At 43.9% G+C, this 24,854-nt stretch overlaps 2 protein-coding genes across 2 annotated transcripts in view; one reads left to right on the top strand and one right to left on the bottom strand.

Moving 5' to 3' along the window:
* Positions 1-6,096: 6,096 nt before the first annotated feature.
* On the bottom strand, positions 6,097-9,296 carry LOC146207714 (guanine nucleotide-binding protein subunit beta-like protein 1). Its single transcript, XM_084589831.1, has 3 exons — positions 8,983-9,296; positions 8,710-8,854; positions 6,097-6,927 (listed from the first exon to the last, which is right to left on the bottom strand). The coding sequence occupies exons 1-3, from the start codon at positions 9,112-9,114 to the stop codon at positions 6,263-6,265; spliced, it is 942 nt and encodes a 313-aa protein (XP_084445957.1). The 5' UTR covers positions 9,115-9,296; the 3' UTR covers positions 6,097-6,262.
* Positions 9,297-9,507: 211 nt separating this feature from the next.
* Positions 9,508-24,854, top strand: part of LOC146207715 (uncharacterized) — a 37,042-nt gene continuing 21,695 nt past the window's right edge. The window contains exons 1-9 of the mRNA XM_084589841.1: positions 9,508-10,066; positions 14,766-14,880; positions 16,475-16,648; positions 18,691-18,797; positions 19,104-19,285; positions 19,885-19,955; positions 21,465-21,528; positions 22,171-22,763; positions 24,134-24,341. Coding sequence (XP_084445967.1) covers positions 9,831-10,066; positions 14,766-14,880; positions 16,475-16,648; positions 18,691-18,797; positions 19,104-19,285; positions 19,885-19,955; positions 21,465-21,528; positions 22,171-22,763; positions 24,134-24,341 — 1,750 coding nt within the window. The 5' untranslated portion in view covers positions 9,508-9,830. The remainder of the gene's footprint in view (positions 10,067-14,765; positions 14,881-16,474; positions 16,649-18,690; positions 18,798-19,103; positions 19,286-19,884; positions 19,956-21,464; positions 21,529-22,170; positions 22,764-24,133; positions 24,342-24,854) is intronic.

A 24,854-nucleotide genomic window follows, 5' to 3' on the forward strand; every position in this document is an offset into this window, starting at 1 on the left:
TGAATTTTATTTTTACATTTTGGCTCTACGTGCTTGGCAGGCGTGCTGAGGCTGTCGTCTTCTTTTGCGCGGAGTCGACATCCCTGATGGGGCTGGGACAGGTGGGTTACCGCCGCTTGCGGTGGGGGCTGGCCTACCACAGAATTTTTATCTGTTGTTGGCCGTCACTGCACCCGCCACCGTTTCGGTGGTGGACGACGGCCGTTGTTGTGGCGCGCGTGTTTCTCTCCCTCTTCCTTTTCTTTTCAATTTTCTCTTCTGTCTGCACGTGCGATGTCAGCGCATGTTAAAGATCCCCAAGTGGACGAAATTACTCCGCAGCCCTTCACTGCGGCTCCTCTTTCTCTCTTTCCACTTTCACTCCCACCTTCCTTCCCTTACGGCGCGGTTGCGGTGTCCACAGAAAACAAGTGAGACAGTTACCGCGCCTTTCCCTTCCTACAAATAAATCAGGCAGCGGAGGTGGCTCAGCTACAGAGCCAGTAGCAGGCCCGCGCATTTTCTTCTCCGTCCTCCCACAGCCACAACAACATCTTTTGCGCCGAGACCACGATGGCATATGCCACAGTTCCTCTCTCCTTTTCGCGTGTGCTTCCCCTTCTGGTGCGTTTTTATCCCCCCCCCCCCCCCCCCCCCCCCCCCCCCGTATGCGAGCGGGACGTTCGCTCGCTACGGCGGTTGTTTCTTGAGCTCTGTGCTTTGCCGTGTACTCGGGTAGAATAAAGCCTGTTCGAGTGCGCAACTCGTGTTTGTCCCCTCTAGCCCGACCCGCTGCAGTGGCGACTTCTCGCACTGCGGGTTGGTGGTCACAGCTCTGTCTGTTAGGTCTCACGTAGGCACCTTTCGAAGCTTTCACGAAGACGCAAAAGATGCTTCCATTTAAGCATTTTTAAATCAAGCGCGAAAGCAGACAAAATACCAGATTCTACTTTACATTATCGCATGCTGGTTGTTTTTTCATTTAACTTCATTAGTTCCCTCCGTAAAGCATTTTCTGCGTTTTCTTGGTTCAGTTTAATCACAATTTTTTTCGTCGTTCATCTCCCTGTAGGAGTTTATGCCAAAAGTAATTTAGGCTTCCTTTAAAAGTACTTTTTAGGAAAATCAGTCCCGTGGGACTGATTTTTGAGAATTTGCGATTTTTGGGAATTGTACAATTCGCAAAAAGTGACGTTTTTCTTAGATTGAGACCTAAATGGCCCTCGAGATAAAAAATACGTGAGATAGCTCATTAGACTCATACACGTCTTAGCCTGGAATCCACAATTTTTTGTCTGAGTATTTTTTTGTCTTACGCGTGAAGTATATTCTTGAAGTTCACAACTAGTGTCACTGGTCGGCACTTCCCGAACTGTGCTTTCACTGCATAACGTGCGGCGCCGACCTTTTCTTCGAGCGCATGTTTACTTTAGCTCTTTCCCAAGCCAGCACTTTCTAAATCAGTTGATACCAACAAAAATCAATCTTGAACGATGCACTTTCCAGAGTTTGACACTCATTTTTGGCCTCGGCGTAGTCAGGAATGCAAAGGAAGCATCGATGTGACGCCTATTGTGTGACAGTTAGTCAAATGCGCAGAGGCAGAAGAATCACGTGGTCATTTCCTTTCTCCTGTCTCACAGCAGAGCGAAATGATGGCTTGAACGGGCCCACGGACACGTGTAGAGGGAGGGTACAACTGCAAAAACGAAATTTCTCTACATTTACATGTCTTCCCTGCCTCAAGTTTTCACGCCCCTCATCTGTTCCAACATTTGAATTTCCTGCGAATGACTGGCGAAAACCGCTTCAAGCTGGTTAGTATCTGAGGATGTGCATGACAGAGTAATGCTGACGCTGCGCATCGATGGAGCATGACGTCAGCATAATTTGCTTCGAAAAGGATGAGCTATATGGTTGGTGCCTAGAGGCGAATCAGGCTCTTGCAAGACCCGTAACAAGCGCAGCTGCAGCTGCGCTTGTTCTGCACTTGTCGTGCATAAAACATGTTTTATACATGAAACAATGAATTAGCGCCATGCAGAATGTCTCTCGCCTCTGTTTCCCGTGTAAATGCAGATGTGAAATCGTTCACGGTTTGCTTTCTTCACATAAATGTATATTATTAAAATGCTATTACAGTGTAGAAATGCACGGCTATAGCGTAGATTGTGATTTTACTGCCATTTCTCGCTCAAAAAATATCATTCACACACACATATTGGATCGATAGTCTATATGCGCTTCGAAATGGAGCTGTAACGCGTAGGTCTTATGCAGTGGAAGTACAGTTAGGTAGTGCCGAGCAGAGACACTGATTGTAAACTACTTTTTTTTTTTTTCTCGCATCGGACAAAACTTACTCTACCAAAATGTTCTGGATTTTAAGCTGAGAAGCTTGTTTGTTTAATGAGCTATGCCACACATTTTTATCTCGAGGGCCTTAAATGCTTACTTTAACTCTCATTTTAACAAAAGCATCGATTTTTGCCTACTTTGGGACTAATGTTGCCAAAAAGTAGTTGTTAAAGAACGCTTACTTTTGGCATCAGTCTCTACCAACAGGTGTACGATATAAAAATTTATTGCAACTGAATCCTGAACGAAGTTCACTATAAGAAATATGAAAACGCTCCTTTTTGCTCCTTTATTGAACCAAGAAAACGCATAAAAGCCTTATATTGTGGGAGTTACATTAAAAAACGACATGCTATAATATAAAACAGATTTTGTTATTCTATCTGCTTTCGCCCCTAATTAAAAAATATATAACTGCAAGCAGCCTTTGCAGGATTGCAAAAACTTCGAAAGTCGCTTACATAAAAAAAAAAATTGTTTTCGCCATATTATTTTACCAAATCAGTATTCATACGATCGACAATTACAACATTTTTTTTTTTTTTTTTTTCAGGAGAAGCGGTGATGGCCACTTTTGGGACCTGGGACGTGCATGGAATGACCAGTAACACACTTTGCTCATCCACCACACAATAAGCTAACATTTTAGGGCTGCATTCATTGCGGACTACAAACATTAGAAAAAGGACGTACAACGCGAGTTTAAAAATGCTGTACCAAATCATCCACGAAGAAATAAACATCAATAAGGAAACATATCTGCAGCCTCCAGGTAGATTAAGCTCCCGCCTTAATCATCACGAAGTAATTCGACCTTACATAGCAAACGCTAAAGTATTTCGCTGCTCATGTTGCCGAGTGTGCGGGTGCAGCTGCAATTGTAAATAATGCACCACTAGGTAGCTCTGATTAGATTCCAGTGGATGTGTGTCTATATAATATTCGTATATATATAGTTTAGTATAGCAGCTAGGTGACTGTGCGGCGGTATGTGTTACGTTTTATGCTCTCTTGTATTCTATGTTAGAAGTGCTATGTTCATTTCTGTGTATATATTGAGGCGAAAGCCTTTAATGGCTCATGCTCACGGTCGTGTCCGTCCGTGGGCTGGAATCCTGCCAGCTGTGTCCTCTCCTCCGCACCGCGGTGCAACCTCCTCCCCTCCTTAGCAACCGGCGCGCCGGTGAGAGGTGCAGCTGTGCATAGCTACCGTGACGTCACACAGTAGCGGTAGAACGAGCGCACGTGCGCCGGCGGCGGCACCTGCACCGCCGCTCCTAAGTCCTCGTTGCAGTCGAGTGAGTAAGACGCATGGCTCCGAAGCGGCCGAGATTCCGCCTCAAGCGGTTCGGAGAAGCGGCAGCGGACGCTGGACGCCCCCAACACCAAACGCCAGAAGAACACGTAAAAAGAGTCCCTCGTTTACTACAAGCACCTTTGAGTAATTCAAAGGGGTATTGGCGAATACTGTGCCCATTCCACTGGGGCGCCTAATACGACATGGTATATGAAGTGGTAGAGTGGGTTGACCACAGAGCTTTCGCCAAGCGCACTTTAGAATTTCCAAAGTGTCTTCGGTAATTTTTATTTGTTTTCACTTTCCTTCCCTATAATGACCCTAAAATGAGGGTTGACAGTTTTCTTAAATAAATTGCATGAGACAAAATATTCAGCAATCTGAAGTTGTAAAAGCAGCAAGCTGGTAGTAGAGAGAATTCATTCAGTATGACTCACCTTCTAAATGAGCAACATGCGTTGCTCACCCCGGTTTCCATGCTCGAGAACATGTTCACCAACTTCTATCTTAAACCAGCATGCATAAATCCCGTCGCAGCCAAAAGAACCCAACCATAGAGTTTACTCAAGCCCAACTATCACACAATATTCAGCATAGAAGCCCAACCACAACAAGCTGCTACAATCCTTAACATGGCAGATCAAACAGAGAACTTTTCTGTAACCAGGTGTAGTTCCTATAAATTCTCAGATTCCACATGAAGCGTTCTGATTGGCTGTTCCTACCAAAGTGTGACATACTAGAGTAGGCTTAATATTCAATTAGTGAGACGTTATATAGAACTCCTACTTTTGACTCACTCTGCCTATCAACGAGCTCACAACTTACTGATCTCCCTTACCTTAGGCGGCTCGCCAATCCCTAAAGTTTCCCAGTGTCGCATTCTTGAAATACCTCTGCATGCCGCCAAAAATGTCCGGGCTCTCCGTGCGGCTGTTGCTACCTGTCAGTCTGTCACCCATTTACAATCGCTGAGTTGTGAGATGGTCCTCTGGCCTGAGGGAAGCTCACGCCTGTCGACTGCCTCACACGCTGGCTGTTAACAAATTCCTTTACTTCATACCATATCTTTCATATTCACCCAGAGCCAGCCAGCTAGACACACTTGCAACAGCTCTTCCTGGCCTTTATTAAGCTGCTCTTCGTCTTCCCATAACCACTTCCGCCGATAAGCTTTATGCCATGAGGCTTTTCATTCTCTTCGCAGTCTCCTTTCCCTTCCCCGCGACCGACAGGCAGCTCGCCTCTTCGGCACAGTTCATGGATGCTGGCTTCTCAACCAGGCTCATTTCCCACTCCAGTCAGTCCCTCTGCCAACTCTTTCCCCACTAGAGGCTACTAACCTCCGTATACTTCCTTTTCCAGCCAATATGTCGCCGGTCCTGCATGCTGGCAGCCGACATGCTGCTGCCTCTCATTATAGTCCACCCTTCAATACCCATGGAGTCGCTTACATGGATGCCTCTTATGTGGCTCCTCGTGAGTCCGGAAGCCAGGTCCTCTTTCATCCGCATCTATCTATCCCTTTCACTCACACTAGCGGCCCCTTTCTTCACCCTTCGGATATTATCTCGCTCGAGGTCCTTCGTTCATGCCATTCAGTTTCCATTCTCTCCCTCCTGTGCCTCAGTATATTATATACACAAACTCCCAGCAACTATCCGCGCAATTCAATCTAAAACTCTCATACTTCATCTGTCCACAGAGCTCGAGGCCGCACTTGTTGCGCTGCAGCCCTGCCCCGTCTCCCTTCGATGGATCTCTTGACACTCAGGGATTGACGGCAATGAGCTGGCGAACCAGCTCGCTCGTGAAACTCGCAACTGGGCACCGTTCATCCCCTAGCCAAGGTCCTTAGAGGGCAGGTCAAGACTGCCTCTTCGCGCCACCATCAGTGAATAGTACAATGCTGCTCGCTTAGACCGCATGCTCTACCCCAACCCTCATCCTAATCCCTCTATTCGGGAGGCATGTCCTTCGGCAGATACAGCTGAATACACTCATAACCCCTGCTGGCTATATCTGTACAAATTCCGTCATGATCCATCATGGCCCAACTGCCCGCCATCGATGTATTAGGCGCCTAAGTGGTGCTCTTCAATAAAGTTTACTACTACTACTACTACTATTTTACAGAGCAGCTGTTGTGACCTCAACCAATGCCTCAACCCACTAGCAGACTTGGACGAACCAGGCTTTCACAAGCCGGCTGTAATTGGCTCCTGATGAGCCCAGCTCGTGTATATTGTGGCACACACTTTTGCGCTTTGCAACGAGTGGGACCCGTCCAATATAAAATTCTGTTGAGCCAATAAATGCTTGTACGGGCATTAAAAGAATGTTTTGGTTGAAATTCATATTAAATAATGTCCGTTAGGGTGGCCTCCTATTGTTCATTATCGTCATCAGCAGGCTGCATGCCAAAAGAAATGAGTGCGATTATGTGAGTAAAAAAGAATTGCACTTTTTTAGAGCAAAGCTAGGAAACGTGTTTACTGTACAAGCAGATTCATAGCACAAGTAAATATGGCATGACACATAAAACCAGCCAACACAGGCATTCACTTCAACTTATCTTATCAGTGGCATTGATTTTATTTCACAGGGTGAAAGACAGTACCATGAAAGTCAGTTGTAGAGGGACCAAAGGGACACTGTCGTATCTTTGCTGCCAGCAGCAAGAAGGAAGCCTGCCTTGCACAAGTTGTTCTCTGAAAATTTTACAGTTTGTACAGAATCTTTGTGAATATCCAGCACTGCAAGTGGCTTCAATGCTTTCCACCCAAACACTCGCACTCGCCCATCCCACCCACCAGATGCAACGATCCTGCCATCTGGACGTACATGCAGAGAACAGAAGCCGTCATTGGTGACTGTCACTCTTCGCCTCTCGTGGAGTTTGTCCTTGTCCCTTTCGAAGATGCACAGTTCACTATTGACTGAACCACAAATTCCTTTGTTTGCACAGAAAGTTTCATCAAAGTCCATGCACATTACAGGTTCTGTATACAAGGAAACTGTAGAAACTGGACTGCCACCACTGCGAACATCATAGGCAACAATGCTGCCATTCTCGTATGCTGCGAGAACGCTGCGGCAGTCTCCACACAGCTTTATGCACATTGCCATGCCAAGGCGTTCCTTGGGCTCCTGAGTGGACGCCACAACTTTCCTGTTTTCCAGGTCCCACAATGTAACCTTCCAGTCCTGCTCAGAGGGTGTAGCAATCACGGTTGAGTCATGTGTGGGAAGGCTGCATTGACAGAATGCTTTGGAATCTGTCACTATTGTACCTGAAGAGCGAGCAGACAGAGAAAAGGTGTTAGTGCAATGTAGCAATGTTGTACTACTCTTTCGCTGCCTGTCCTACTAGTTCTAAAGTCTGAGGCTTAGATAGTTGTCTGAAAAGAGGATAAATGTTGCGCACAACACCGGGACTAATGCAAACAAAGATTTCAAATAGCAGAAACTATAAGTCAGGCTTCTAAGAGTGCTTCTTTATTTCTCGGCTCTGAAAAACCATAATGGTAACGAAGCACTGAGTTAAAACCCATGTGTGACAGCTAGAACAATAAAACAACTAGTTTTGGGAGCAGTAAGAATGCAGAATAACTAACTCATAACATGGCCCCTGCAGCGGTTCTGTGGTTAGGGTGCTCAACTGCGCACATTAAAGAACTCCGCCTGATCGAAGTTGAAGGAGCCCTCCACTACACCCAAGTGACTCATAGCCTGAGTCTCTTTCAAGATGTTAAACCCCATGAAACTATAAACTATAAAATGACAGACTAGTGACAAGTGAGAAACAGCGCAGCAGATAACTACTCTTGTTTAGGAGAGCGTAAAAGATGGTTTCTTAGCGGAATAAAAGCATAGAATAAATGCACAGTATCCATACTGGTGTCTCTTCCAAGAGAGCTGCGTTAGTTGTATTTAATGATGTGACAGCTATAGTTGGGTACAACTCATAGCAAGCAGCATATGCTCCTCAGAGGAAGCCTTCAAGCATATTCCAGCTAATGGCACAGAACTATTGTCATGGCGTCGTAGTCAACTACCTTGCACTTCCAATGGCTGGCAACGGGTGCAAGGTAGTTGACTGCAACATCAAGGCAGTAGGTTGGTACTGCACTAACTACTGACAATAGATCAGTATCAGGCAATTTCCACTTCGTTCTTGAGCTGCATCAATGTATAGATAGTTCATAGCATAATGCTGCAGGCAGGGCAAATATGATCTTAGTAAGGTCTTGCGTCAAAATGACCTTAAATTTACCTGCAGTGCCTGAGCAAGTCTGAACCTGGCCAGTAAAAAGCATGAAGGTTATTGTACCTCACGTTTGCTTCCTAGTTCTGGTGTTAGATTACCAAGGTAAAAGCAATGAATCGGTCCCCATATCCGGCGCACAGTTAAGAGTGCTGTACATTCTCTCCAAGGCTGTTTTTCCATAGTCACGTTACAAGTCACTGTCATTCACTGTAACTCATCAAGTAAGTGATGCACACTAGCAAGGCAGAGACAAAGAAAAACAAAGGTTGAAGAAAAAAAAACACGTGATCACTTTATCGTGCCGAGCTCCTGTCAATTTTCTCGGGTTCGAACTTTTTTCAGGCATAAAATCATCGCACTGTTAATTCCTTTTCGATACACACAAAAAAGTGGATAACAAATAATGATTGAGCAAAAACAATTTTTGACCGGCAATCACGCGGCAAGTGCGATATTGAAAAATATATAAAAAAAAGACAATGTCCCGAAAAAAAAAAAAGAAAACTATACATATATATTCTTAGAAAAGACCGGACCCCGGTCGAAACATCGAAATAAATCCACCTTTATGTTTTTAAACTCACGGTGATTCATTTTACACTTATTAATCAGTTGTCATCAACTCTTTCTGATATATATATATATATATATATATATATATATATATATATATATATATATATATATATATATATATATATATATATATATATATCACGAAACTGACGAAAAATTGTATGTAAATAAGTGAACTGAATGCAGAATTGACTTCTAGCTTCTTGCATGAAAGGAATGCACAACTGACCAGACTGCTGCCAGCAGTCGTCAATCAACGTCCAAGTTGCGATGGTCCCGTCGCGACCTTGGGTAATCACAGTGCTCTGCGAGTGGCCAATCCACAAGATGCCTTTCCCACTGTGTCCAGCAAGCGTGTGCCTTTTCCTAAACGTCTAAAAAGGGATGAAGAAAAAGAATAATATCAGGCTTTCAACATTCCAAGTAGCCCACCTTCAACAAAGTTGCACGTTGTCTAACTCGGGGGACTTCACTACACGTTAATTGGGCCTAAGACACTAACCTCAAGATCCCAAGCGAATATTTCACTGTCGGAGGAACCTGAGAAAAGAAAATTCTCGAAAAACTCAACCGTCGTTACGGGGCCGCTGTGGCCTCGCAAAACATAAATGGGGTCGGGAGATTTGTTTGGCATTGTCGAAGCTCATACAGGCGTTAGCTTGTTTGCGAAGTCTGTAACAGAGTGGATGTTACATATACGAACGCAAAAGAGCCCCTGTGAAGTTTTCAAGCTTATTGCAACGGTTTGCAAAGCAAACCGTGCAACACCGAGCACCGCGCCGCGCAGATTCGGAAGCAGACATACAGTAGTTGATCAAGGCCGCTTATCTTCGGCTCTGACTGCGACTGTTTCGTAATAAAGCTTTGCAGTAAAGTAATACTTTATGTATAATTATTGAATAAACTCTGCTTTATTTTTGTGTTTTTGTTATACTTAATTTTCTAAAGTTTAACTTATTTACGATCTTAAATAGCGTACGAAACGATCAATATTACACTTAAGCGAGCGCGGCTTACTCCACTCATGACAAAACAAACAAAAATAAATACCCAGCGCGCCCAATGTGTCGCGTGCCTGGCTTGTGCGGTTGCCAGCGGCAACAGACAATAACATTTCTCAAGCAAAAATGTGACCGCGACTGCTGTTACTTCTTGGCTGTCACCTCGCCAGTCCTTCGACACACTACGTAAGCATCCGGTGTGCCCGGCCCCGCACGATGTCCAGTCGTCGCCTTGTACTCGCTTGCCCAAACGACTTCAAGTGGCCGTAATCGAGTGCGAAGTGCGTGCTGTTACTTTTTCTTTCTCCGCTCTTGATGCATTCTCCGTGGGAGGTCGTGCGCGCGAGCCATGAAGAAGTTTTTCCAGAAGAAAATACTCAAATCGTCCTCCGCCAAGAAGCAGAGCACGGCTAGTTTGAGTTCGCAGGATGGACACTCGGAACTATTCCATGGCTACTCGATCGACCTCGCGCGGACCGACTCGAGTTTCACCAAGCTCCATAAGGCATGCTGGCTGGGCGACGAAGACCGGGCGAGGTCCGCTGCCAAGAAAGTTGACGTCAGTTTTCAGGACAATGAGAGCAGGTAAGCGTGTTTCGCTGCCCTCCCAATATTACGTCGTTCGCTGCTCCTGCATGCGCTTGCACGTATTTGCCTTCAAATGGGAGCGAGCGTTCGCCCTGTATGCAGTACTACAAGCGCGCGCGAGCGCGGTTCTCCAAATTTGGTGCGTCCACGGTCAAGCAACTCCTTCGTGACCACGATGAGGGCTGTTTGGCACGCATGAACCGCGCGCGCGAAACGTGCGAGAAGCCGCTGCTCGTGGGTAGACAACGGAAGTCGTGAAGGGGTCACCGTTCCTCCCAAGTCGCGTGGGTGCGATGCATTGTTGCTCGGAGGTCTCTGCTCATCTGCGTCTCCAGTTAAGCGCGGGGCGGCAGCTGAATGCTTTCCGACGACGAACGCTTATCTGATGCGGGTGCGGGATGGACGGGCTTTATCTCCAGCATCGGTTTCGCCTCCGCATTCAGAGGGCTTGCGCTGTGCGTACATTTCTTCAGTTTCTGCATCCACTGCTTTTTGTAAGTAAACGGTGCCGCCACCCGTGTAGCACAGAAGTCTCATCTCCAGCTGTCAGACGAGAGCTACATGAGTGATGCTTTCGTAACATTTGCTTACGCGTCTTCCTGGAGTGTCGTGTTGCTGATTTACGCAACCGCGAACCAATATGCTCTGTTGATGAAGGTGATCCGATAATTCACCAACTAGCTCAGCTATTCACGCGTTCTCAAGATTCGACTGGTCTCTTGCGATGCTGGTTCATATGTCTTTGTGGCTAGGGACATATCTCAAGTATAGGCAGCCAAGTCTTGCTTATCAAAGAAAAACAATGCAAGCACAGATATGTTGTGGGTTGCTTCTAAGCAAATTAAAAGCAATTCCTTGCACTCATCGTTGCTGTTTTTGTCAGTTGTGTTATATACTTTGTGCAATACTTTATCTCTGTTTAACACTAATTGTTCTTCACTGAAAACTCTACTGCAAAACTTTAAAGGTGAACTTTGAGCTGTCATCATTCACTGCCATTAGCAGGAACAGCTGCTCATTATGTATTGATGCAGGCACATGTTGTATCACTTACAGCTTAATGTCATGAAGGGGAGGTGCTCATCCAGCCTGCTGCTAAAGCCTTTGCAGCTCTTGACAATTATTCAACTTCATTATTTGAATGTTAAACTTGTGTTTAATATTTTCAGGTTGTTGCAAGTCTACATTGCTATGCAGTTGCATTGTGGCATGTTAAATTTCGGCATATCTCACTCTTAAACATGAATTGTCTGGCTTCTAGATTAAATTTCCATTGCTTGTTAGTACATTTGCTGTTCAAGATAATGCAGAGCATTGTTTGTTCAATTATGTGCATCATAATAGCTCGTAGCTGCCAGATTAAAATTTCTTCGGCTAATCATCACCTCGTACCACACCTGACAGATGTTTGGTTTAAGAAAGGTTTATTCCGAAGCATGTGGGATGAAGCGAGAGCTTGTCTGTTATAAACAGAAACTAGTCAAGTGTGAGAAATAACCAGGAGAGGCACCGAAATGATTAAACGTTGAATTTAGTTAAGTAACGACAAAATGCCTTCAGGGAGCATTTTATGGCAATCTTCCTGGCATCTTCTTTCTGTAATGTGTGGACAGGCTATTTATGCAGTAATACGGAAATTTCAGCTAGTTGGTACGTGATTGCAAATTACCAGTGCTGCGACGGGAAACAACAACGAGAGAGGAAGCACAAGAACAAGCACTTTTTTTTTTTTTTTTTGCTATATATGCATGCTCTGCTTGCATGATGCAGCATTTAGCAAATGCAGAATCTCTTTTTATCATGTATGCTGATGCAGCCAGTGAGCAGCGTTCTGACATTACTTCCTAAAGTTCATCTCGCATGAGGATCATACGTACATTCTAGCGTCAATTTAATTGTGGGGCAGTTTCTGTTATAAATTACTTGCATCACGCAGTGGAAGGCTAGTTTGTTGTGGCAACAAACATGTCTCCAAAAGTCAAGAGCGCCTCCGTAACATTGGTATTAATCTTCTGTTTGAAAGTAACAGGGCGTTTTGGCTTGCATAGATCAATTTCTGTTCTCTTTTTTTTCCTTATATTTACTGCTGGTTTCCCTGTCTTGTAGAATTTAGCAATAAGAACTTGCCATGCTGTTCTGGTGTCTCCTGGCACACATAAGTGATTCTCTTTCCCTTCCATCCAATCACAAGGGTTCGGTACTGTTGGCATGATCACATAACCACAGATGGTGCATTCTCCTTGCTCAGAACTGGGTCATATGACACTGGTATGTCTGTGAACAACCTAACACCTACCTGCAAAGCTACCAGTTTATAACCCCATTATCCTGAAGCATGGAGGGACTGAGTGGAGGAAACTGATAAAGGCATATCTTTTTATCAATTAATACTGAGGTTGAGTTCATGATGCTGCAAAACTATATGTTGAGAAGGAGAAAGGAAAAATAAAAGCATCGATTGAAGTGGCGATTGAAGTGGTAATTACTCTCAGGCATCTAAAAAAACAGAAGAAAAAAACAGTGAATCAGTTATGCTTTTTTTTTTTTGCATAATGAAGTGAAAGAAAAGAAAACGAAATGGACATTTTTGCAATTTTTAAACATTTTAATTCTAGGACCTGATATGCAGCCTAAAGATGCACATGAAGTACCTTTGAAACTTTGATGTATTTGCGATGTAATTTGACATTGAAGTAGGAGTGACGAGTAAAAGCACAAACTAGAAACAGTCCGTGCAGTATATTTTGAAAGTATATTAATAGCTATATGAGATGTTTCACAGAATCATTAGCTTGGTTTCTGGCCTGCTCATCTTAATGTCTTACATTGAGGCCACACTTTGTCGGCACCTTTTTTTTTTTTGTGCGACGTTAGACTGCAGCAGGTTCCCAACATACGTTGAGAAATAAAAACGACAGTGTGTTGCAGTGGCTTATCAGTGCACAACACATTCAGTCCTGGGCAGTGGCATACGTCTATATCCTCATCTTACACCACATGCATTAAAATAATAATAATAAATTAGTTTGCAGGAAAGAAAAAGTGCAGTATCTGTCATACTTGCTTCTGCGGACACCTGAACCACACTGCAAGGGAAGGGAGGAAGGTGGGATTAAAAGTGGAAAGAGAGAAAGAGAAGCCGTAATGGAGGGCTGTGTGCACTGACGTCGCACAACACATAGACGCCTCTCTGTTTCGTGTTGCAGCTGACAGTCAGGATCGAAGCCGGGAACTCCGGCACAATAGTCTGGCATTTTACCACTGCACCACCACGGCTGGGCTACATTAAAATGCACATTTCTGTAATTAAAGAACTTTACATTAAAATGCACATTTCTGTTTTGAAAAGTTCTTTAAAATCAGAGGGTATGTACTGTGACAGAAAAGCTGCATTTTGAGCCGCCTTACAAACTGATTGCTCTCTGTCTGAATCAGATTTCTGCTTCAGTTCAGTAGCGCTGAATTTTCTCATGCTTTACAACGCAGCTATTTGTAATTTTTGTTCCTACCCACTCTCTGCTATGCAAGTATTTCACTAAAGATGCATTAAAAAAAATGTTTCGTGTGTTCCTGAAGGCACAGAAGCCAATAGCAGGGACAGTGAACGACGCTCATGCGGGAAGATTAGTTGGAATTACTGTGCCGCCTTGAGCCGCCTTACAAACTGATTGCTCTCTGTCTGAATCAGATTTCTGCTTCAGTTCAGTAGCGCTGAATTTTCTCATGCTTTACAATGCAGCTATTTGTAATTTTTGTTCCTACCCACTCTTTGCTATGCAAGTATTTCACTAAAGATGCATTAAAAAAAAATGTTTTGTGTGTTTCTGAAGGCACAGAAGCCAATAGCAGGGACAGTGAACGACGCTCATGCGGGAAGATTAGTTGGAATTACTGTGCAAAATTTCTTGTATGCATTCTTGTTATTCCTTAGGCTGGAAAGATTCATTCGAATCAGCTCCAACAATTGGAACTATTGCTTGTGTTTGATAAAGATATATCTTGATTTCTATGTTGTTTTTTTGACATTGCTGGTTGTTGTCATTAGATGTGCAGGCACATCTATCTTCCGTTCGATTTTAACTACATGCTGTTATTTTAACATGCTTTGATAGATATGAGTCCATAATTTAATCAAAAGGTTTTGAAAGCATCTTGGTTATTCACTGCATGCCAGCGATTTTCTTAAAGTAAGTATATTTCTTTTAAGTCTACATTAAAGGCCTGTGGGCCAAAAGCAAAGTCTAATACAGGCATTGTGTTTGGCTGCAGGTAGATGTCACCTCTTCTACGAGAAATCTTTTGAGAAAACCCTTGAGCAGTGTCTGCCGAGAGAGAGTTGTGAAATTTTCACAAATATATTATTCTCTAACTTGGAAAAAAAAGAAACTCTCAATAGTGAGCATGACCAGTTACTGATGTCAAGCCCACATTCATCTTCAAAAATGGCATTAGCAGTCTTGAGAGCATTGCTGGCATCAATGACGCTAACAAAAGGTGTTAACAGGTCTTGGCAAGGCGGTTCTTTCACTGTGCCTTTTTCAAAAGCTGCTTTCACAAAGCCCTTTTGTTTCTTGTGTATACATTAACAGTAATTGTGCTGGCTTCAAGATATGTCACAACTTATAACTAACATGCACTGAAAGTGGTATCACAGAAATTGTTTCAAAGCACAGGCTGATTTTCTTTTTTTTTTTAGGAGTCCGCTTCACCTTGCAGCAGCGAGGGGTCACGTGACCATTGTTCAACTGCTGCTACGTGCCCAGGCTCGGATTGATGCCCTGGATTCTGAAGGAAAGACTCCGTTGATGAAGGTGATATATTTACGTGGTATGCATGACTTTTGTTTAGAACTGTTTAGCTTTCTCCAGTGATGCACACATGATTTCTGAACTATTGCCCATTTAAAAAATGAAAAGTGACAGTTCATCTAGGGGAATATTTCTCCGAGCAACTGTTTGCTGTTGCAGCAAGTTGACATGCTTTTGTCTGCTCGCTTTTGATCCAGCGGTCATTGCCTCATTGCTTGGACGTTTATTGTCAGTACTCGTATAAACAAATTAGATAACCATGGAAGCTATTCTAATTCATGGCATATCTTTAGCGATTCTGGGGCAATCAAAATGGGGATCACTCATAGCCAGACTGAACAAAGCTTCATAAGATGCATGAATCGGATGAGCAATCAGCAACTGTCAGCAGTATACAAGAGATTAGTAAAACACTGAGCTGTTATGCTGAGGCTGCTTAGAATGGCCCAGGTGGCATTTGATCCCCATGAATGTTGTTTAACAACCTTAGCTGGTTATTTTCATTTGCAGCCTACACCAAATCTCCAGTTTCATGCAGGAATTTTCCTTGCTGTTCATTAGCCTCACATTGCTATGACTTTTATTGCATTGCCTGCACCCATCTTCATACATTCCGCAAAAACTAATTTGCGGCAAAAAGTCTCGTGAAGGGAAGGAAGTGTCAGTTTATTACGGTCACCTTATAGGGGAGCTGAGAAATATTTCTAGTGCTGTGCCTAGACGACATGTAGTCATTGAGTAGCTTCCCATGAAAGCCTCTTCCTTTGATGTTTTTTCTAGGCTGGGATAAGGAAGGCGGCAACATTTTGCCCCGAGAGCTCCAAAGCCTTACGTCTCACCTAGCGTGCAGGCACACAGTCGCTTGAAAAGTGTCAAAATTTTTCTAGTAATGCAAAGCTACACATTGAAATAGCCTGGTATGAGCAGTTACTTCACGACTAGACAGAAAAAGTTCAAGGGGCGCACTTATGTTTCCTTACGTGTTGTAATGCGAGAGCACACAGAGGCGTCTTCATCTTCTGTTTGCTTTGGTTGTCTTGTTATGTGGATTCTGGATTGCATTGTTGGCTTTGACTTGGATTAGGGCTATGACTAATGTTGTGAGTCATTATATATTGTCATTAATTGCCTATAGCCAATTAATCATAACTGGATTTAGTATTGGCTTGTTATGTGAATTCTGGTTTGGATTTTTGACTGTGAATTGGATTCAGGATATAACTAATGTGGCTGGTCATTATGCAATGTCATTAGGCATTATAACTAAATAATTATGACTGGATTTGGTATTTTGCCTTTATTGGCTTGTTATGTTATTGTGTTGGACTGGCTTTGGATCTGTGTTTTGGTCACACATTCTGCAGAGTCACTTCCTGTGCTGTGCACGCTACTCATAAGCCAAGAACAACTTTCGCCTTAAAAAAGAAGGAAGGATAGAAAAGAAAAAGTGGGGATTTAGTCCTTTAGCTAAGACCATTTAGATCATTAGGTGTCCTTTGATTGTCCTTCTATTTCATGTTTTTCAAGTTGTGCATCTTGTTGGCATGATGACTGTATGTGTGTTAAGTTTTTGCTGCTTGGCACTTCTCCTGGCTAGGCTGTGGAAGGTCACCATCTACAAGCAGCCAGATGTCTCCTCGAGCAAAGAGCCAACCCGGATGTTCCCGACCAGAACCTGGACACGGCGCTTCACCTGGCGCTCTCGACAGGGCAGGCAGAGATGGCAACATTGCTGGTGCAGTTTGATGCTGATGTCTCTGCAAGAAACAAGGTGGCAATGTTATTTTTATTTCTTAAGCAGCATCAGCTGTCGTAGCTGCATGTTTCAGCTTCACATATATGGCCCTGCCGTGGTGGTGCAGTGGTTAGGGCACTAGACTTCTGTGCCCGAAGATTTAGGATCGAATACTAGCCGTCGTGGCCACTTTCAATGGAGGTGAAAAGCAAGGCACCTGTGTGAGTGTGATGTCAATGCACGTTAAAGAACCCGAGGTGGTCGAAATTTCTGGAGCCCTCAACTACGACGTCTCTCGTAGCCTGAGTCACTATGGGACAATAAACCCCAAAAGCCAAACTGGCTTCACATGTATGCGCGTGCGCATGCATATGAATGCACGTTTCTTTTAAATAATTGCAGTTATATTTACAATTGCTGGACGAGAGACTGCTCTGTGGATGCATCCAGCTTTTTCCTTCGATAGCCTTGTCTCCTCATCGCAGTGTAAAGTACAGCTGAATGAGGTTCTCCCGCAGTCTCTAAACGACTGGGGTTTTTTTCAGAGCACATACTTAGATATGTTAATGTGGTCAAGCCGTGTACAGCACGCACTGCAGCATGTCATTTTTAGTTAACCTTTCTAAAGGAATCTCGAGAGCACTGTTGAATCTACAGTGCAGAAATGCGAAAGCCTAAGTGTTGCTGCTGCACAGGGTGCATCACATTTGTTCTCATTATCATTATCAGCTAAATGTGCGGTCATTATCATTGCTACTGTCATCATTGTCATTAATACTAATTGTAGCATCATTGTCATCGCTACTATCATCATCACGGTAGACAGCAGAAGTATGATATGCTTTTCATGATCCTGAGCGTGGCGTAGTTGGTTAAAGCACTTGGCTGGGTATCCGAGGGATGGAGGTTCGATTCCCGGTGGAGACAGGATTTTTTGATGGCGTCATCATGACGCCATTTTATTTACAGCTTTAGTGTGACCGGGCATAAGGAGTATGAGCCATTAAAAGCTCTCGCCTTAAAAAATATAAAGATACGCATCTCAAACAAGCATATCTCTGCTCCCATGTACAGTACGCCAGCTGGCACAAGGCTTCATCTTTTGACGCTGTACTGTTGGTGGGGTGGATATGTTGCGCTCTATGATCAGTGCCACAAATCAACTATAGCTAGATTAGTTCAAATACACAAACAGCAGTTAGAGACACTGAAAGGAGTTTTGCAGCATTGGGCCAGTCGTTTAAGGTGGATGGTGGGTAAAAATGGCTAGCAAGGGAATTTTTTTCTTTGCCTTGAAAATATTCGAATGCTTGAAGAACTGTCCTTTAACTGGCGTGCTCATTTGAGTACTGGAAGCCACAAAATGAGTAATGCTAAAAATGGTGCTTTTTGGGATGGCTTAACCACTTTGTTCTTGAGCTTCGAGGATGTGAAGGCCTTAAAGCCGTGGCTTGTTATGTGGATTCTGGATTGGATTCTTGGCCATGACTTGAAATTTTGGCTATGACTAATGTTGCAAGTAATTATGCATGGTCGTGAAGGCATTATAGCCAATTAATCATGACAGGATTTGGTATTGGCTTATGTGGATTCTGGATTGGATTCAGGCTATGACTAATATGGCTAGTCGCTATGCAATGTCATTAAGGCATCATAGCCAAGTAATCATGACTGTATTCTGTATTTTGTCTTTTTTGGCTTGTAATGTGGGCTGGGTTAGATTGGCCTTGGATCTGCCTTTTGGTCACGCATTCCGTGGACAGTCACTTTCTGCGCACGCACTGATGAGCAAAGAAATTGCACACAAATTGAGCCCTACATTACCCTACATGTCCCCGTTAGGTCGTTGCAAAGGTACTGCTGGCAGCTGCATGCAGAAGTACCATGTGTTTGGATGTGGCTTGGAGCACGTGGTAAAATCTGATCTGGTATGTGAAAGCATTTTGTTCCCAAAAGAATGGACGAGACAGACGGACACAGCTGCCTACGCATACCGCCGTCAAGTGCATTCCTGCGCTAAAAAGAGCAGTGCAGTCACCCTGGCGGTTTCCTCACGGTGGCGCATTCCACTTCTGCAGGAAGGAATGTCACCGCTCTTCTTGGCAGTAGTTCAAGACCAACTAGACGTTGCTCGTCTCCTGTTAGACCATGGTGCCCAGGCAAACGCTGGGAACAACAAGAAAAAGTGAGTCTCCTGTTGCAGCTCAGCTTTGAATCTCTTAATTTAACATGTTTTAGCATGTTCTTTTAATTTTTTGCAGCAATCTACAACGTAGCGGTGACATTTCTTATAACCTCAAACATAAAATCTATTATGTCCTGTGTTCTAGTTTGGAGTCGATGTCAAATCTTTAATTTTTTGCTGGAAAGAATGGAGAGCGGGGGAAGGAGGTTTCGTTCAGTGTATCGTTTGAAGTGGGCTCGTGTGCAGTAGTACATCTGCGGAGATTGCTAATTTGGCATTTGACTAAGCAGTTGCTTTTGTGATCAGGACTCCACTGATGGTGGCCGCGGAAGGTGGCTCGACGGCCCTGGTTCTGCTGCTCCTGAGCCGGGGTGCCAATGCCAACGCGGTTGATGATGAAGGCCAGACGGCACTCGACCTCGCCAAGAGGGCTGGGCATGATGATTGCGCCAAGCTGCTTACCCCAAAGACAAGCGGTGCACACGGCAGTGAGTGTCGGCTGATCCTCTTGCTGCCTTCCTCTGACCTGCCTGCATTTCTGGACTTTGCTTCTCAATTTATTCATTCATCGACATAGTTTTCTGCATGTTTCTTTTTTTAATTTCTGATCTGATGCGATCTACACAAAATATGTTTAGCTTCATCTTTGTGTGAGTGCACTGCACTTTGTGTGAGCGCCCACTGCAGGGCGAAGGCCTCTCCCATACTCCTCTAATTAACCCAGTCCTGTGCTAGCTGCATCCACTTAACCCCTGCAAACTTCTTTACCTCATCCACCCACCTTCTGCCTCCCTTTGCTACGTTTTCCTTCCCACGGTATCCAATTTGTTGCCCTTTTCGACCATCGATTATCCTCTCTTCTCACTATGTGCCCTGCCCATGCCCATCTCTTCTTAATTTTAACTACAATGTCACTAACTTGAGTTATTTCTCTGACCCACTCTGCATGCTTCCTGTCTCTTAACGTTGTACCTATCATTTTCCATTCCATAGCTCTCTGCTTTGTCCTCGACTTTAAGTGCAGTAGTATGCATATGCTACTTTTTAAGACTTTTTTTCTAATGCTTATTTTTCTTGCCTTGGCCAGACAAAGTAGAGAACGTGGATGTCGATTCATGGAAGTCATCGAGTGACTCTGAAGCAAGCAAGAAAGGCAAGGTATGTGCACAGCTGATAGTCTCAATCTCTCATATGGAAGCAGCATCGTGAGTAATTAAAATTTGCTGTGAATAGAATGTCTTAAAACGTCAGTAGTGAGACGAGTTCAAAATAAATAAACAATGCCATTTTTTTGCATTTCAGAAGATATGTTCATAGAAAAAGAACCATTTTTCACACGTAAGCATTGTATGAGATTGTGTTCAGTGAACAAAAGTCGCTTGTTACAGTTAGGCCTAATACATGGACTATGGGGGTTCTTACTAATTATTGTAATGCCCCACCTGCGATGGTTTAATGGTTAAGGCGCCCAGCTGCTGAGCTGGTCGTCCTGGGTTTGACCACAGCTAGGGCAGCCGCATTTCAATGGAGGCGAAATGCCAGGCGCCCATGAACTGTAGGATGTAAGCTGCACTTTAAAAAACTCCAGCTGGCTGAAATCACTATCCTAAATCCCATTAACGAAACCTAAATATTGTCATGATGAAGCATTGTAGGTTGCCTCATGAGAGTGATAAAAAACAACAGCTGAGGTTATGTCATGAGTAGGACCACCCATTTCATGCTTCCTTACAACACCTGTGGAATTTCGCCCTGTGTATGGCATTCCAATCTGAATTGTCAAAGCAGGACGGCTTTGTGTGCAACATAACGATTTTTTAATGTATTTATTGACACATAGAGCTCCAAGCGTCTTGTTAAGAACGGGCACTGCTGCAGGGCATATCCCACCCTGGCCTCTGCTGAAACTACTTTAGACCTCCAGATCAGATCCGCTGCATGTATAAGGTGCCCCTCCTCCCCCTCTTTCCCTCCAAATATAGACTTAAACATGGCAATTCACAGTACATGGAATGCAACCGGTCATCATGAAAACAGTGCAATAGTACGCTTTTGCACTTCTGCAACAGTTCTGCAGTGTTGTTTCCTATATATAAATTTTTTTTTATTTTTATTTTTTTTCGCTGTGTGCCCACAAACAATGTAACAATGCAGTTCTGTGGCATCTGTGGTCATTCTGATATTTTCAAAATTATTCAAACAAAAAAAGGCAGAGTGCAGGTCAAAATGAGCGGTAAATACTTTTTTAAGATTTAAGGTATCATATTTTCAAGTGTATAGGGTGCGCCCCTCATTTTTAAAGGTTTTCAGCAAAAAGTATGCATATAATGCACACGTTTGTATAAGACGCACCCCAGCTTACCCAGTTAGGACAACGGGACTTGATTACACGATGCTTGTGCGACCATCATGCAGCACCATTGTATAGAATGCATCAGCAAAACTATTGTAAAAGAAATCCGTGTTATACACCGTAAAATATGGTAATCATGCATCCTCGTTGTCCACCACTTGTGAGCCACTTGCACGGCGGCTGCAGGCCTCTAGGGCAGCGTCACCACATGGCAATACGACTTGTGCTACAGCATTCTACTTCTCTGTCAGGTTTCTATGGAGAGTCTAGTATTTGCTCTCAATCTATAACATCGTCTTTCCTTCCTCCTGCAGAGGTTACCATACAGTGTGGTCATTCCTTCACCTTCGCATCTGTCCCCTCAACATTCTCTCACTGGTGAGTTTAGTGCATTGAGGATAAGCACGCTGTATCTCATAGCCTTCACAATGTACTGTTTTACCACGAAGCTCAGTTAGCATCCTTCATGCTATTATTGTTCTCACCATACGGGAACAGTGCAAATGACCTCGAGATCTTGGCTTCAGCATCTTAGGTCACTGCGCATGATTCTTGACAGAGGTCAACTGTGCAGCGTGCAAATTGGGTGACATTGTTCCGGCAACAGTCTTGGCTGGCAAGGAATTCGTGTAACTAGGCGCGGTGACTGCAATTTTCAGGGGCTTTACTAGCCTTTCTCTTAAGCAATTTCCAGCGTATCGAAGTTTTGTTCTCGGCAAGAATGACTGATTTGTCATCTAATCCCTCAGTCAAGCTGAACATGTTAATTCCCTGATGCGTTCCTTGAAATAAGTGACTGGCCGGGGCAACATTCTGGAAAGTTTTGCTAAGAGGTTCTGTGTTCATTTGCTGCCCAAAGATGGTTTGATGTAGGCTTGACATGTAAGGGACATAAGTTCCGGTGAGTGAAGCTGTTAAGAACACCCCATCTGTAGTCATTGAGCAATTCAGGAGCAGGAAACTGCTTGTGGAGGTTAGGTAAGCATTCCTGGAGCTTTTTATTCTTTTTACACCTGCCAGGCCATCCACCAAGCCCAAACCATCTTGGCATCAAAGAGCAGCGCAAGCCGTACATCTCTTCGCTCATAGTAAATTGCAGTGACGCGGGTACACAGCAGAAGCCAGCGACAGATGGCAGCCAGGCAAGATCAGAAGTTGGTGCACAGAAAGAAGCCGATCTGGGAGCACCGAAAGAAGAGAAAGAAAGCGCTGTCACTCAGCTTCAGGCAGAGGCATCACCGTCACCAAAGAAAACGCCAAGCAAGCCCCACTTCGAAGGCAACGACATTCCTAGCTGGATGGAGGACGACATCTTGTTTGAAGACTCTGAAGGAGACGCAAAAGCCACATCACTCCACATGCCGTCGTCAGTGTCGCAGAAGCGAAACTCCAAGACGGAGCCTGAGCTGCACAAATCTGTGGAAGTGCTGCTGGCGTACGATGGCCAGCAACTGAGGAAGAACCCTGCTAAGGAGGGAGAGGAGAAGATTATCGGGAAGCTGCTTGAAGAGGTACCTGAGCCTTTGAAGGCAGTGGTTGCTGAAAAGGCCCCTGTACCATCCGACAGCGAATGGGATTCTACGGAGGAGATCGAGGACCTTAACACGAACAAGGTTAGTTCGTCGTCATTAATTAAGCTTGTCAGCTTGCACGGTTGTGCCTGCCCTTGTATGTTGGGTTTGCGATGGGCAGTGCACCAAGTTAGCTATCATTTTTTCAACAGTTTCTTCTTTTTCTTTGCAATATGCAAACTTCACGTCGTGTAATGTCATATATATTTTTATAGAGAGGATAGCTGCGGTTGTTAAGCTTGTCTGCGGCTCTTCTATTTTACTGGAGGCTGATATGCTGAGCTGTTAGTGCTGTACCTCTTGCAGAATGTAGCACATGTGTGTGTGTGCCTGTCCGCACGCTTCTCCTTTAATAGAAAACTCTGACAAAGCAGCCCAAATTAAACAAATATGATGTTTTGCAAAACTTATACTAATAAAACCCAGCTCTACGATTTCTTCAATTGCACAATTTATGGTTGAATTAATCTCAACTGTAATGAAATTTTACTCAGACCAAACTGGCCAGCGGGGGCATAACATAAGTTATTGGAGGCTGGTTTCAAATAATGACCTGGAGCAAGACATGCAATAAACAAATGCTAATGGACAACATCTAGTGAGACACATGCATGGAAAGCAATGACTATAATACATAATCAGTTGTAGAACATTGCTGAGCAGTACATATGTGAGGATACATCACATATTAAATGCATAAAAGCAGCAGTTATGAATCAGTCACCCCAAGGAAGAAATAATGTGTACCCTAGATTGGCTCACTTTCAAATTTGTAAATATCGGACGCAGATTATTATTCATGTAATCAAGAGTTCGACGAAACTTCGTCTGGTCAGGTGGTGACATAAAGAAAATTATAGGGTCACTGACCAAGTCAAAGTTTAATAAAAACGAAATGACTTTGACTTGGTCAGTGACCCTATAATTGTCTTCTTTCTTTAGATTATTATTCACGAAATGGGGACGTAGGGTAAGTTCATGTTTTCGCAGCAGTTCTCTGGGTGCCAGTGACACGAGCTGCAGAACTCAAGCTGTATATTAAAATCTTGCTATCACTGAATTAGATACTTTCATTACATGAATGAATTCCCGTTTTAATGAAGGAAAAAGTCACTACTTATTTAAAAAACGAGATTGTTTTAATTCTAGTTGTGTTCCTTGGAAAACACACTTCGTTAACTTTACAAATCACACACAGAAAGTGCTAAATATATATATATATATATATAGTGCACGTTAAAAGAACTCCAGGTGGTCGAAATTTTCGGAGTCCTCCACTACGCCGTCTCTCATAGCCTGAGTTGCTTTGGGACGTTACACCCCACAAATCAACCAAATCAACCATGTAGTGATGCCTTCTGAACAATGTGAGGTGTTTTGCGAATTTCTTTTCTTTTTCATTTTCTCATGAGGTGATGGAAGGCACCCTGGGACGTGTGGACACGCTCCAAGGCACGGAGGAGATCTGGGAGAGAAATGCTATCGTCCCTGTGAACTCTAATGGAGCTGTGAAGCTGAGCCTTTCAAAGAACAGTTCCCCCCCTACCGCGGCACCACGCAAGTCAGCTTCGAGCCCCCAGCACAGACCGTCAGTCGAGAAGCACCAGCCGCGTTCAGATGGTGAGCAGTTCCTCGCTGCAAAGCCCTCTTTCTGTATGTTTGTGTCTTCCCTTCCAGCAAGTATTATGAGCATAAGGATATGGGTTCTGCATGGATGGATGTCGCTGCATTGCAAGGAGTGCTAGAAAACAGCATGAGTCATTAAGTCAGAAGTCAGCATCCCATCAATGCTTCTACATTTTCCACAGAACTAAATTTACGAGGCTTTCAGATTGTGGTACTGTGTGTGTGTTACTAATCGATAAGCCAAGAGTTGAGCTAACTGAGCTCTTTGTATGTCTTAGGCTTGGTTCGTTCTTTTAGGAACTACCGTAAAAACCCGCGTATAATACGAGGTTTTTTTCCAACTTTCAGCGTTCAAAATTTCCGCCTCTTATTATTTGCGGATCCCAACCAAAATGTCAAAGTTTTGCGAGAAGTTTTGGTTTCATTGTTGCCGCGTGGCTACGGCTTGCCTTTGTTATCGATGTGCGACTACGGCTTGGCTTCGTTGCTGTAACGTGGCCACACCCC

Source organism: Amblyomma maculatum, chromosome 1 (assembly GCF_055883805.1).
Source record: "Amblyomma maculatum isolate TAMU_Amacu chromosome 1, ASM5588380v1, whole genome shotgun sequence".
NCBI classification, from domain to species: domain Eukaryota; kingdom Metazoa; phylum Arthropoda; class Arachnida; order Ixodida; family Ixodidae; genus Amblyomma; species Amblyomma maculatum.

Bases quoted from the DNA above. Each gene is read 5' to 3' on its own strand.
- LOC146207714 (XM_084589831.1), bottom strand. From the start codon at position 9,114: ATGCCAAACAAATCTCCCGACCCCATTTATGTTTTGCGAGGCCACAGC. The intron at 8,855-8,982 runs GTTAGTGTCTTA...ATCCCTTTTTAG, and splicing joins TATTCGCTTGGGATCTTGAG to ACGTTTAGGAAAAGGCACAC. The intron at 6,928-8,709 runs GTCAGTTGTGCA...CTCGCTCTTCAG, and splicing joins CGACTGCTGGCAGCAGTCTG to GTACAATAGTGACAGATTCC.